The sequence below is a fragment of the Channa argus genome, chromosome 18 (assembly GCF_033026475.1).
Source record: "Channa argus isolate prfri chromosome 18, Channa argus male v1.0, whole genome shotgun sequence".
Classification (NCBI taxonomy): Eukaryota; Metazoa; Chordata; class Actinopteri; order Anabantiformes; family Channidae; genus Channa; species Channa argus.
This window is the reverse complement of record NC_090214.1, coordinates 13,370,860-13,384,862: the sequence shown is the minus strand read 5'-3', so window position 1 is coordinate 13,384,862 and position 14,003 is coordinate 13,370,860. Positions and strand designations below refer to the sequence as shown.

Here is a 14,003-nt window from a genome sequence, read left to right as displayed (position 1 = left end):
TAAATAGTCTTTATTAAAAAGCTAATATGAGCTTTCACCTTTCAGTAACACAGTAGATTAATTGGTTGTTTGACTACCATAAACAGTAAAATTAAAAGAAATTCTAAAAGCCATTTTGTTATAGTATATTTCCACATGACACAAGTTATACTGCCTTAGAATCAGCGAGTTCTACTCTGATCAATGGGATTCTGCCCCTCTTAAGTTGTCTTTGTTTTCTCTTTCCCTGTGGGACTTTGTTAAGCTGCTCAGCCTAAGGCTCATTCTATGTCGTCTGCAGAAGTACTCTCCCAACAAAAAGAGGAATTTAGGTAATTTTGTTGTAGACATATAGGTAATCTCCTTGAGTGATTTGATGAACAGAGACATGAGCAGAGACAAATAAAGACCTAAATGTTTTATCTCCGACATTTCAGAAATACTTTTTCCTTATCTTATTTTATATATCATATGTTTTAACACTAACCTGCTCCGAAGGCAAAGAAGAAGCTCTTATCTGGGTGTTCCTCTAACAGGGCCTTGACCCTCCTACCCATTCTCTCATTCCTCTTGTAGATGAGCTCCTGTCGGAAATAGCTGTCTATCTCCTGGGCTGTCACCTGTTCACTCGGTGGCAGTGTCACATTATTGAAGTTAGGGACCTATAGTTGCAAGGATGATGTTAAACCACAAAAAAAACATATAGATGAGACTGATTTCATTCTGATTGGAAAGGGCGGGGGAGCAGAAATTAAAAAAACACATCACTGTTTTGGATTTCTTGCTATGTTATGTGACCAAACACTAAACTGATTTTGCAGGTGCATGGGCATTGTTAGGCAGAAGAATAGTAAGTAATAAAGGGGAAGGCATGGCGAGGATGATGGAGAAACAAAGAAGAGTAAAAGGAACAAGAGAAGAAGTAAATTGACAATACTAGACAGAAGTGGCAGGGGTGTAGGAGTAGGTTTGGGGGATGGAAGGTCAGTCATAGGGTTAGGGGTGAAGGTAAAAGGACAGGGGTCATGCGACTGGGGTCAAAATGGCATTTTGTCTATTAACTAAATGAAAGTAGTTAAAGTCCACAGCTGAATAATATAAAATAAGACACAATAACACATTTGATAACAGTCGGTTAAACAGTGTTAGGATCTGACCTGTGAAGTATCATGATTAAAGATGATGGAGTTGAGGTCTCCACAGTTGTAGTGCCTGATGAGGTCTTCGGTGGTGTAAGGGACCTGTAGGCTCCCTGCCCTCAAAGACTCCTGCTGTAACAACGTCTGGTTCAGTGCAAAGATTACCTAAAAAAAATAATGACCAGTTATCAATATATTACTTTTTATCCTAAAGCAAGACCCATAGTCTTTCTGACTGGCTTCCTGTCATACTGTATCATCAAGTAAATGCAAAAACAAAGTAACTTAATGGTACTTAAGATAGTAAATAAGCAGTATTATACAGTAAATAGTATGATGATGTCATCTGAAAGAGAGACAGTTTGGTTTTATGCAGCCAAAACCCTCTCAGTTCTGCTGCAGAGATTCGACTATTGTGTGAGCGTGAAATCGGCCAGTGTTTGGTGAGAGGGCCCTGGTGAGCCTGCCGCCTATGATCAGCACCGCCAGGACACACATATGCATACATGCACACACAAACACACATTAACACACACACAGGAGGTCCTACGGTCTACAAACTGTCACACCAAACCCACCGCCACTCACCTTAGCCCATGCTCTCTCTCTGATCTCTCCATGCACACACAAACACATGCACACCTTTCACCCTTCAAGCCATTGATGTTGATCCCCATTAAAAAAAGAAAGTCTGTATGGTTTATTTGTTTCTCAATGGGAACAGTCCGTCAGAGTGAATATGTGTTTTGTCAGCTGTGGAAGTATGTAAATGTGTCTGTAGTGTGTTTTTACAGTTTAGGGTGCATCTGTGCATCTGTGTGTGTACTTTCAGACTTTGTTTCAGATGATGATATTGTGGGAGCCTTGATGTAGCAGAGTAGAGGAGGAGAGGAGGGCAGCGTGGAGCAGATGCCTTCTTGTCAGGGGACAAAGGACCCCTCCGTCACCCTCTCTTCTCCTCTACTCTGCGCTCCCTCCAGCTTTCATCGGCCGCGCATCAAAGTGGCGCTCTGCATATGAAAAGGGCCCCGTCTTTATTCCACGCAAATTAGCCTATCGCCACCCCTCCCCGACTCATTTCACAAAAACACCCTCACATCTGTGCCATGTCCGTGAAGGAAGGCCCTCATCTGCAGGGTCTCCCCTTTTCCTCGGGTCTCTCTTCTACTCTTTCTCAGATTGCCGTGCCTTTCAGCCCCTTAAATTATGGCTGTGAAGGGAGGAGGAGAAGACAGAGGGCGAGAGGGGGAGGATCAGTCATAGCCAGATTAAAAGAAAGAGACTTAATAAAAAAAGTGGGGAGGTTTAGGCAAGGAAAGAGACAGGAAACAGGAAGAAAACATAAACAAGACAGCGAGGAAGGATAGCAAAAACAGGAGCAAAGAAGAGGAGTGAAAAAAAAGAAAACCTTAACGAATTATTTCTTTCTTTCAGCTGTGATCCTCCTCTTCTGTTAATACACAGTGGGTCAGTGGGTACATTTTCCCACTCGGCTCCTTTCATCAGGTCCCTGTTTCTTCTTCTCCTCCACTGCTGCCCCCTATCTTGCCCCCTCCAGCACGGAAACACAGACACACCCCTTACTGATATCAAAGCAAGCGGAGCCAATGAAAGTCAATAATTGTTCTTTGTCATGGAAATGCCCCCTCTTGTTGAGATGGAGTGGGGTGTGTGTGTGCATCCAGAGCAAACATCATCACAGTCAGTTTCCCACATGTTGAGATTTGAAGTGTTCAGTGGCACGGCTGAAAGAGAGTGTAGTGGCTTTGCTTAGATTTGCAAGACACGTTGAGACTTTAAAGAGAGTTTACATTAACTGCATTTGTAAAATGGTGAATCACTTTTCAACAGTCTTATAAACCATTACTCTGTAGAGAACTGTAGTAATTACAAAGAAAGAGGGCAGAAAATTAGTTTTAAATTGAGTGGAAAAACTGTCTGCTCCAGAGTCAAAAGAAAGTGTTGGCTTGCCAGAAGTGCCATCGTTAGACGTAAGACATTTCAGCCCGTTCATAAGCAAACTACACAATCTACACCATACGGCATAATGAGTAATAGGGCTTTCTTTAAAATAATTGATTTGTAAGAGTTTATCAATATTTAGAGTTTATAACCACAACAAACCAGTCAGAATAGTCTCAGATTTACTGCTCTCAGCAAACAAGCCCCCTATTAAAGTCAAAAGTATAACAGAAAAAACTAGTTAAATGTGTTGAACGCGTAATTATAACACAGAAAAAAGTATAATATGTCAAAACAATGCTTGGCTGAAGTGACTTAATAGCCATTTATTCATTTTTGTTCCAGATCAGTCCATTCCCTCCAACAGTTGCACAACAAATCTGAGGAGTAACCCGTTATCTTGTAGTACAAGGGAGGAGCAACATCAGCCAGACAGCATAGTTTAGCATTACGCCAAACTATGCTGTGCACTATGCATGTAAGATGAAATTTGATCTATTATCTTCATGTTTTAGTTCTTACTCATCTGAACACATTTGCTTCAAAACTGACGGCCCTAGTCCCTAGCCCAAGCGGTATGTCATCAGTCTACTCTCATGGTACTTCATCTCAAGTTTATTTCAACCTTATCATTCGAGATAAGCTTATCTGAGGTATATATGCAGCAACACATTTTGTCTGTGTATAAATGTGCAGTGTATGTAAACTGTATGTGAGGTCCTGTCACAGTATGGATCTGGTGTAATGTGAATGTTAGAATAACCAAGATAAACTCCTTGTAGGGTAAAACCTCGGGCTAATTGAAGCAATTCTGATATCATGTGCTGGCACTGCACTGGAGATTGTTTGCGTGATTTAATTTCCAAATCAATTTTAATAGACACTAAAGAGCAGCATGTGTGTGCCTGCACGCAACTAAAGTTCTCCTTTTGTGTGCGTTTATCCTTATTTTTTTCTGACACATTTTGTGTGTGTTGGAGGAGAAAAGCATGTCCCCAGGTTTGAGCAAGTGTTTCAGAAGTAGCTTGTCCAGATTGTTGACAAACCGTGCACTGAGACACGCGCACAGCCACACACACACACACACACACACACAGCACTTGTAGCCAATTCAATGAGCCTTGGCCATCTCCCAAGTACAAATGAAGACTTCCAACAGCTCTTGTGTTTCCTCCTGACTCTGTGATGTTATCAGTTATACAAAGCATAGAGGGCTAAGAGACAGAGAGGAGACTAGAGTAGGAAAATCAGTAGAGAAAGAAATAAGCGACTAAACCAATCAAAAGTAGTGGAAAAAAAGAAAAAGAGAGAAACAGAAACTGACTCTAAGCTGATGTTATCAGTGAAATCTCAGAGGAACACAGAAGGAGATGAAGGCAGATATAAATAGAAAAACAAGGATTCTGAGTTACTTATAGTGATGTTATCAGTGAAATGTTAGTCGGCCTCAAAATAAGATTTATCAGGAGCACAGCAGCACTGCCAGGATATTAGAGGTCGAGAAACTATAGTCCAACATCAACACCTAGTAATTTATATACATGGTTTTCTTTACATACAGGAAGTAGCCTGCTCTCTATTTTGTCCCCCAGACTCACAGTGGGGTTACGTTTTTATATATGTAGCAGGTACACAGCGGGGCCTAATCTTATCCAGAATTTATCTTCCTATGCAGCAGATTTTAGTCCTGACTATAACAAGGTACATGTGTGGAGTGTGATGGGAATGATGTTCCCAGATGTTTCTAAATCACTGGATGAATTGATAGGCCCTTTGGTCAGAAAATAGTTTTTGTATTCTGCTAGCTAAGGCTGATGGCCATTTATATTAAACTCTTTCTTTCTCTTGGACAAACTGTTGAAGAAAATATTGAATATACTCCTACCTGCATTAAGACCCTATGAATGTTTGTCCAACTGAAATTAGACAAGAAATGAGAAGCACCCAGCAGCAAAATGGTGCAGTCGTTTGCGCTGCTAGCTCACCGCTAGAAGTTCCCTGGTTTCAGTCCATCTACCAGCTTTGGCGTTTCTATGTTTTGTATGAGTTTGTTTGTTCTCCCCCCGCTTGCGTGGGTTACCTGCAGCTACTTCAGTTTCGTCCCACAGTCCATAGACATGTATGTTAGGTTAATTGGTGACTCTATAGTGCCCTTAGCTGTAAATGTGAGTGTGAATAATTGTCTGTCTGTGTATGTCAGTGTCGTGAATTAAAGGGATATCTGTCCAAACTCATTGTCTATGAGTCCAAATATACATTTGTGATGGGTGTGATAAAATAGCGTTCAGGCCTTCCTGAGATACTGAGTTGAGAAGAATGGAATAGACGTGAAGCCAAAATTTACTTTGAATTTTGACCACCAAAATCTAATCTGTTTCTCCTTGAGTCCAAGTGGATGGTTGTGCCATATTCCCCTGAAGGCATTCCTCTAAAATCCCATTCACATTCATCAGGAGAGACAAACCAGGGCTATTTGTTACGATGCTGTTAGTTAGGACAGTCAGCTCGATTAGCACAATAAAAGCCGACACACCTTCCAAGTTACTAAAAACAACGGGATGACTTCTTTGCATTGGGGCCTACACAGGATCTAGGATTGCTGGTGCACATGGACGTACAGTGATACAACCAGAAAAAAAATGATGCCTCCTGCCATAGTTAATGTTGGCAGGAAGGCATAATGACCACAGTGATACTGTGTGGTATTGCTGATACTAGATTTACGGGCAACTGAAAAAATGAAAACAGCTCAAATCAGTTTGGATTTACAGGACAGAAGCAGAATGATCCATATGTTCAATATGTTTGTTTGCTGAGCGATCACTAAATACACTAAGCACAGGAATTTTCTGGCACTACATGGATCTAACAGACAAACAAGGAAGCAGTGGTGACTAATATGTATATTGTACGCATGCATGTATATAACTGTGTATAATGGCATAGCCATACAGACCACCCAGCAGTGGAGAAGTAGACTTTGTTAAAAGTGTTATTTAGAAGTATGTAAGAACATTTTTATTTACTGTGTCACACACATTTGTATAGAGATTGCTATGTCAATAGTAGCTAATGGCTAATGCAGCTGCAAAAAAAAAAAAGAAAAAGACAAAACTGACACTTTATTCACGCACATCTGCAACAGTACATAAATGTTTCACCACTGTACAAGTGAGTTTTCATTTTCTGACTAACAACTCTCAGTTTAAACACACACACACACACCTGTCAGAATGAGTTATCTATATTGTTACAAGACACTGTCCCTCTTCCTCATCTATCTATTTTCATTCCACCCTCCAATGTATTTCCTCCATTCACCACTTCCACCTACCCCTAAGCCCACCTTCTCTTATCTGCCTGCACCTTCACTCTCATTTCCCACCCCACCACCCCAATCATTTAATTTCTTCCTTCTTCTCCTTTTTGATCCTGTACATTGGGTCCTTTTCCTCCTACTCCTCCTTCCATCCATCTGATCCTCCCTTTCTCCCTCTCTCCTTTGATCTTATACATCCCCTCTATCAGTCACGTCTTTTAAGATATGACCCTTGCATTCCTCAGGTCACTAATGACCTCCTTGCTGCGTGTATGTGTTTTCATGCATGTAAGCGAGTATACACCTGTACAAGATTAAGTCTTTTCTCTGTTTCTGTGTACATGTATGCATCAGTTCACATATATGCTGAGTTTACTGCACCCTCCATGAAGCTCGAATACTTTTGAAGATGGCTTTATTATTACTGCAATATAAGAGAAAAGAAAGAAAATATGGGGCCAAGATTTCCTACACAGGAGAGAAATAAAGTTAGACATGAAGGAGAAGCGAAAAAAGGGAAAAAGAGAGAGGAAAGATCCTTGCCAAGCCACACAAGGAAAAATCCTCAGGCCTATATCTTTGGAACTAATGATGGACAATAATTGCTTTTCCTCTTCTTTCCGAAAGCACAATCCATCCTCCAGTATGCCTATGTCTTTGATCTTGGACAGGTCAATTAATAAATGTTGAGGTCTGTGTGTACATAAAGAAAGTTTCTTCCTATTCAAAATGTGTCTGAAAGTTAGGTTTTCAATGGGCATGATTGATTTTAGGTTTCATTCTAAAATGCAAAATGTACTTGAGTAAGTCAATTTATCTTCTCTCTTCATTTTCTTCATGATGCTTGTTCACACATCAAAAAAAGTCTTTCCCTTGAAGAAGTGTGAATCACTGCAGGTTTGACTTTTTGTCTTTAAAAAAGGCTACATCTAACAGGGATAGATTATTTTTGTTGTTTTATGTATTTCCTCTTAGTAAAAATTAAAGTTTGAACTGACTTTTAGTTAAAAAAGGGGATTATTAGATTTATTGCTGATTAATTTTCTGTTTTCTTGCACATTAGTTCCACATAAATTATGTAATAAGTCGTTTATGACAAACTATGATGCACAGCAGAGATGAAACAATAATGGACAAAACACATTATAATTATTTTTATATGAAGACATTATACCTGTATTTTGCAATAAAGTCTGTCTATACACCAACCCCCTTATTTAGTGCCCACACTTAATAATAGACTTTTCTGTTATAACTACATTATGGTGGGGTGAGGTGGGATGGGTGTTTTCCCTTGAAGTTAGTTTTTCTATAAATATGGCCCAAACTGTAATTTAACATGGAGAGGTTCTGTGAAAGCCCCCTGTGTCACAGACTCACTGAACAGCACTGTCAGCATTGCAGAAATATTTTCCTCTTAAGGTTTTTCAGTGAGACTCAACATTCTAACCAGTACGACAATTAATCGTGATTCTATGGTATATCCGGTCATTTTTGCTAGATGCGCCCTAGTTTGAACACAGACAAACCATTTATCATAACTCTGGTTTTATTTGGCCTATCAACACCATTCACAAACTGCCAAAGAGTTTGACATTTGCACTTTCGACACGGAAGAAATCAAGTGTCTGCAGCCCTTCATGCTTCCCGCCAAAGACCGCCTGATTTGGATTCTGCGGCGCATCCACCGACTCCAGAACGTTCAAAAATGTTTTGCATGTTTTGGAGCATTTTTATCCATTGTCCTTTTATAATGATACTGCCTTAAGTAGTGGGAAGAGCGTACCAGAGCACAATATAGCAGGGAGTGGCAGAGCAGAGTGTATTCATTTTGAGTCTCGTGCTAACACTAAGGTGCACACTGTTGCTTTAGACTTTAATTAAAGTTAAACATTTTACCCACATTGATCACACACACCAACAGCCCTATAAACAAGCCACATTTATATGAAGCCCTGAATACAGGTCTCCTTCTCTTTGTGTGCATTCTCCCCCACACTTCTCTGTCTCTCTCTCCTTCTCTGTGTAAAAACATTCTTGCATTTACCTTGGTACCCGGACGCAGCCAAATATTTATGCTGTCACAGGGAATCAGCCTCAAACTGAATGGCTGGAGGGCTGAGTTGCATGTGTGTGTGTGTGTATGTGCGTGTGTGTGTGTTGGGAATTGTGGCGATTGAAATGTCACTCCTCAAATCCCCCACTCAGTCCTGCTTCACTACACCCTGAATCTGTTTATGAGGCACAATCAACACACACTTAATAAAATGGACACACACATAACACAACTATCCGAAGTATTAAAGGCTTATAGTTAATTGATCTTGAGATAATGTATCGTCAACAATTCTGCTTGTCCATTAAACATTAAACAAAAACGTCAAATAATAAACAAATAACGTCAAGATACATGATTAACAGCTAATACACAGACAAAAAATGGATTTCCCTGATTCCTCTATTCTCAGACCAAACAATCATATAGTCATAATTAGAATAAAGTGTAAAAAAAAAACCAACTCTTCTAATGCCTGGCAACATACAAAATTTAACTACAGATTTAAATAGTGAAAGTGAGAGTTGGCGCCAGTGTCCACAGATTTTCCCAGCCTCTGGCTTTTTCTCTGTCCATCTCCCTCTCTGTCTTGCTTCTTTCTGCACACACTCCAAAGAGCATCCAGCCAGCCACTCAGTCCATCAGTCCACTAAGAAACAACACAAGGGTCTTGAAAACATGGAGAGCCACAAGGAAAACAGCCATCAATCTATGAAACTGTCTGCTGACTGAAGGAACACTGTTAATCTTCAGCAGAGCGCAAGTCAAGAACAACAGTGCAGAGCTGTTTCATGCTGAGATTCAAAGCAATACAGCTGTGAGCACTTAGTGTGGATACACACCGATCATCCAGGTATTTACACTATGTGTGTGTGTGTTTTCATGCAAACAAAGAAAAAAGGTCAAATCTGATTAAAATGTTCCATATTCATGCAGGCAAAAAAAAGTTGTGTTTAATCATTGACAAAGATTCAGTCAGTGCGTTTCCATGGACTTACAGTAAGTAACCAGTTTAGAGTTGGCTTTGTCAGGAAAACTGATTTCTTAACTGTCAAGCAAACCAGAAAGTTGCTTTCTGTAATTGGGGTAGTGATTGAGGTGAAACCTGATTTCCCATAGTAGATTTCTCCAGGAGAATGCAGTTTTCTCAGGTTTCCAATAGGCTTTCTCCAACAGGCATGTGCATAACAAAAGGCTGCAGATGGGAACAAGCAGCTGAGTAAAAGACTGAATGAAGGAGAGATCACTAAAGGAGCGAATCCGCTTCATTTTTTCTAACACATCTAACACAAAGTGCCTTACAGAACTCTAAATAAGTCACTTTTTATTGCAGATATATATATTTTTATTCATACAGTTCACGCTTTGGATCAACTGTGTCTCTCTCTATGCTGTATGTCCTAGTCTGCAGCAACACAAACGCAAGCAAAAAAAAAATGTAAAAGCTAAGAAAAAAATCTGAAAGTAGTGTTTTCTGTTACTATACAGTTAAAATTAGTTAGACAGGCTTCCACAATACATCTGATGTGGAGGAGAAATCAGGTTACTCCTCTGCTTCGTGTATACTCATATTTTCAGTAACCAGGTTTCTAAAGATAATGTAAACTTTGTTCCCTGATTACCTGAGAAAGAGGATTTCCCCAAGTAACCTGGTTAATTAAGTGCATGTAAATGCAGTCAGTATCACTGTCGTCTTTGTGCTGCACACATACTTCCAAAGACACACAAAATATATATATTTTGAGTCTCCATTTCAGTCCTTTAACCGTCAATCTAATGTCATAAAACAGAATCAAGGGCAAAGGGTAAACGCATATACGCAGCATCTGTTCTTGGGTCAGACAGTTTGACCCCCAGTATAGGAAGTCCATTAGTGACTCTAAAGGTCACTAATGGACTTCCTATACTGGGCCCAACTAACCATTTGTGTGCTCAAATAACTGGCATTGTTTAAATACTTATAATTTTAGAAATACCATTGAAATTACTCGGACGATTGTCAGGGTTCTTTTTATTTTCTACATATTGATATTATATATTGGGTTTAGCTGTACCTTGATGTTACACATGGAGTGGGTGATAGATGACAGAGATGCAAATTTGGTGAAAAGGTGAAAAAAGGACTTTTCTGTGTTTCATTTGGGGCTGCGGACTTTTTCAAAGATTGTCTCTTCCTCCAGTGAGAACCTTTTTTTTAACTACTATGTTTCTGTTAAACTGAAATAACCTGAGAGAGCAAACCCTGCAGCAACTAAACAGCCTGGAGGGAAACCCAGAAATCGCAACACAAAGCAGCCAGCAAGCCAGACAACATATGGTCTGGTGGCAAACAAGCTTCAGGCAGACAAGCAGAGGTCCAGCATATATATGGTGACTGTTTACTGTGAATGACATGGCTTCAGGTTCAGTGTCTTGCTCAAGGACACTTTGACATATGACCAGAGGATCCAGGGATCTGAACAACAACTGTGGGATTGGTAGACAACCGCGCTACCTTCTGTGCTACAGTGCTTTTTGTACTGCATTTCTGAAGGCAAAAATATGCTTTTCCATCAATACACATGTATTACATGTATTACATACACTGTAGCTCAGGTGCAAGTGCCCATGCAGGTTTTGTATCCATACGGTTCCTTTAAGAAATACTTTGTCCAGTCTACAATTAGCACTTCACAGTTATATATCTCCACCAAGCCTTCAGGTTGCACTTTCATTTCACATCAACATCCATTCATGTCAGTCAAAGTAATCAGCTGATCCATGATGAGTGGAGTTACCAGATGTTTATTCCCTCCTGACATTCCTGAGATACTGTGTTGGTAAGAATAGGACAGACGTGAGTTCCCCATGACCTTGACCCTGGACCTTCTAAATCTAATCAGTAACCCTTGACCTCTTAAAAGTGCTTCTGAAATATTGTGTTTATGAGGATGGGACGGAGGCAAATGCAAGCTAAAAACATAATGCCTGAAGCTGCAGCTGTCACTGGCACAAAGGCATAACAACATGTTCTGAGTAAAGAACACACATAAAAAACAGTAGGCAGCAGCGCCAGAAAATAAGTCTCTAACTTCTGACTCTGCAGAAGTCAGACAGAAAAGGACAGCAGGCATCAAAAACCCACACAGTTCTATTTACGAGTATCTGCAATTCTGTTAAACCACTGGCTCAGACTCACAACCAAAGTACTGCTGGCAAACTAAACTGAGGAGGCCACACATACACATCAATACGTAACCATGCACATTCACATTAATATGCATGTAAACACTTTCCATCAGGTTGCATCAATTTTCTTGTGTGAGGTTATGTCATGGAAAATAGGACCTGGTGTCCAAACCCTCCAAGAAACATATCTGTTTGTTGTAGTGAAAGACTGATCAATAAAGGAGACAAAAAGATTGAGAGAGATAAACAGAAGATGAAAGCAATATTTAGAGACAAGTGGTAGGAGAAAAGAAAGAAGAATGCCTGTAGGTAAAGAAAGAAAGTGGGGAAAAGGCAGAAGGGGGGGCGGGGGGGGGGGGGGGGGGGGGCACAGAGGGAAGAGAGAGACAGTTGTTGTTGTGCAGACATCTGCCACAACCCACATTCTCACAACCACAGACTTCTAAACAGCCAACAAAATATGAAAAACATCCAAACATCCTAAATGTGCTGGGAGTACAGCTTTCAGAAAAGATTGCCCTCTCTGAGGACAGTGCAGTCATAAAAATTATCCTGTCATAAGAGGTTATGACCAAAATAACAACTGTCAAAGATGCACAAATGATTAAAAGTACACACAAGAAATACCCCCACTCATTTTAGATCAAGACATGAAGTGCTGCTGAATGAGTGAGAGACCAACTGAGAAACATGATTAGTGTTGTTCATACTCTGGGGACTGTGGATGTTTGCGCTGAACTTAGTTGCTGAGCTTTTTAAATCAAAGTGGTCCACCAGCTAACCAAGAAACCAACATTAGAGCTGAATTACAGCCATGCTGCTAGCACACCTAGGACGTTACCAGATCCAGAACGAAAGCAATGATTCATTTGCAAACATGTCTGCTAATTAGCTTAGCCTATATCTAATAGGAATATGAGTTTGCAAAGTTTATTCAAAGATATGTTTGTACCATCAAATCCTGTCTCATGACTTTTAAACTACTTAGGAAAACTGTTATTTTTCTGAGAGGAGGCTAAATGAAATTGTGCAACACAGTTAACAAATTGCAATGGATTCCTCTATTTCTGACTTGCCTGCTCAGTGTCCCTTTAGAGGTCAGCGTTGTCAGGTTGGCCTATGGTCTAAAAATGTGAGTCAAAAGTTTACCCAAGTTAAACTCCTATTCAAAAATTCATGCTAGTTTATTTATCTACAAGTCCACAATTTTATTAGATGTTTTGTATTTGCTATGAAACATCAGTTTTGTATCTTGGTGGGTCAAGTTCTAATTCAAAATGTTGACCTTGTATCACTGAATGAGATTATATTCAGCTTTCACCGACTTTGTAGAAGCTGCTATCCAGAGAAATATCTTATAAGCATCGACTGTTCAACAGACAGTGAACACCCACTTGACAGGTTACAGACAAGCAATGTCAGGAATGTCTTTGCAGCATTGACTGAAAAACATCACCTACCTGTAAAAAAATTCCTGGTCATGTTTGAGGCGACTTTTCCATATACTTTTGGTATGTGTTAAAATATGTACCATGGTTAAGACATTTGCCTGTGTGTGGCTAAGTCAGGTCAAAATATCTGTGCAGAACTGTCAAGTCTCATAAGACCCGCCTGTTTGGCTGAAGCAACCAAACATTTGGGCTGGAAGCAGAAAATGGTACAGGTCCAAAGCATCATCATGTTTAAGATGTGTTATAATTTAGTTATACATTACAGTTAATTTATATATCATAACATTTGCACTGTGTGAAGTCAACAAACCCCATCAATCGAAGAAAGCTTTAATTCAATGCCATTTCAACAGTATTTATTTTCTGTGTAACTGAAGTCTGCAGGGCTATACACAATGATGAATAATAAATAAAATAATAAATAATATAAGTAAAACCAAGTAACATTTACATGCAATTGAGAATTATAAATAATAATTACTTTTATAATAATAATAATAATAATAATAATAATAATAATAATAATAATAATAATAATAATAATAATAATATTAAGTTTAACATTTCAAGTAAAACAAAGACTTGGCTGTACACGTACACGATGTACACGTACACCCCAGTCCCGTCTGGATTAAAAACCTGGTTTCCTTTGTCAACCTTACATTTACATTTACATTTAGTCATTTAGCAGACGCTTTTATCCAAAGCGACTTACAAGTGAGGTGCAAGGCAGCAAAAATCTAAGTCAAGGAGAAAACATCAAAGCAGAGTCCTATCAGAAAAGTGTTCACAGTTCATGAGATGCAAGTGGGAGAAAGAGCAGAAAGGAAGTTTTTTTTTTTTTGATAGATTTAAGGGCATAGGAAGATGCAGAAGAGTTCTGTTTTCAGCAGTTTTTTGAATATTGAGAGAAAGTCTGCTGAGCCTGC

At 39.5% G+C, this 14,003-nt stretch overlaps 1 protein-coding gene across 1 annotated transcript in view; it reads right to left on the bottom strand.

Annotated features, from left to right (window-relative positions):
• trabd2a (TraB domain containing 2A) overlaps window positions 1-14,003 on the bottom strand; it is a 55,236-nt gene that overhangs the window by 28,810 nt on the left and 12,423 nt on the right. The window contains exons 3-4 of the mRNA XM_067484710.1: window positions 1,137-1,283; window positions 467-641 (exon numbers count right to left, since the gene is read on the bottom strand). Of these exons, the coding sequence (XP_067340811.1) occupies window positions 467-641; window positions 1,137-1,283 (322 nt within the window). The remainder of the gene's footprint in view (window positions 1-466; window positions 642-1,136; window positions 1,284-14,003) is intronic.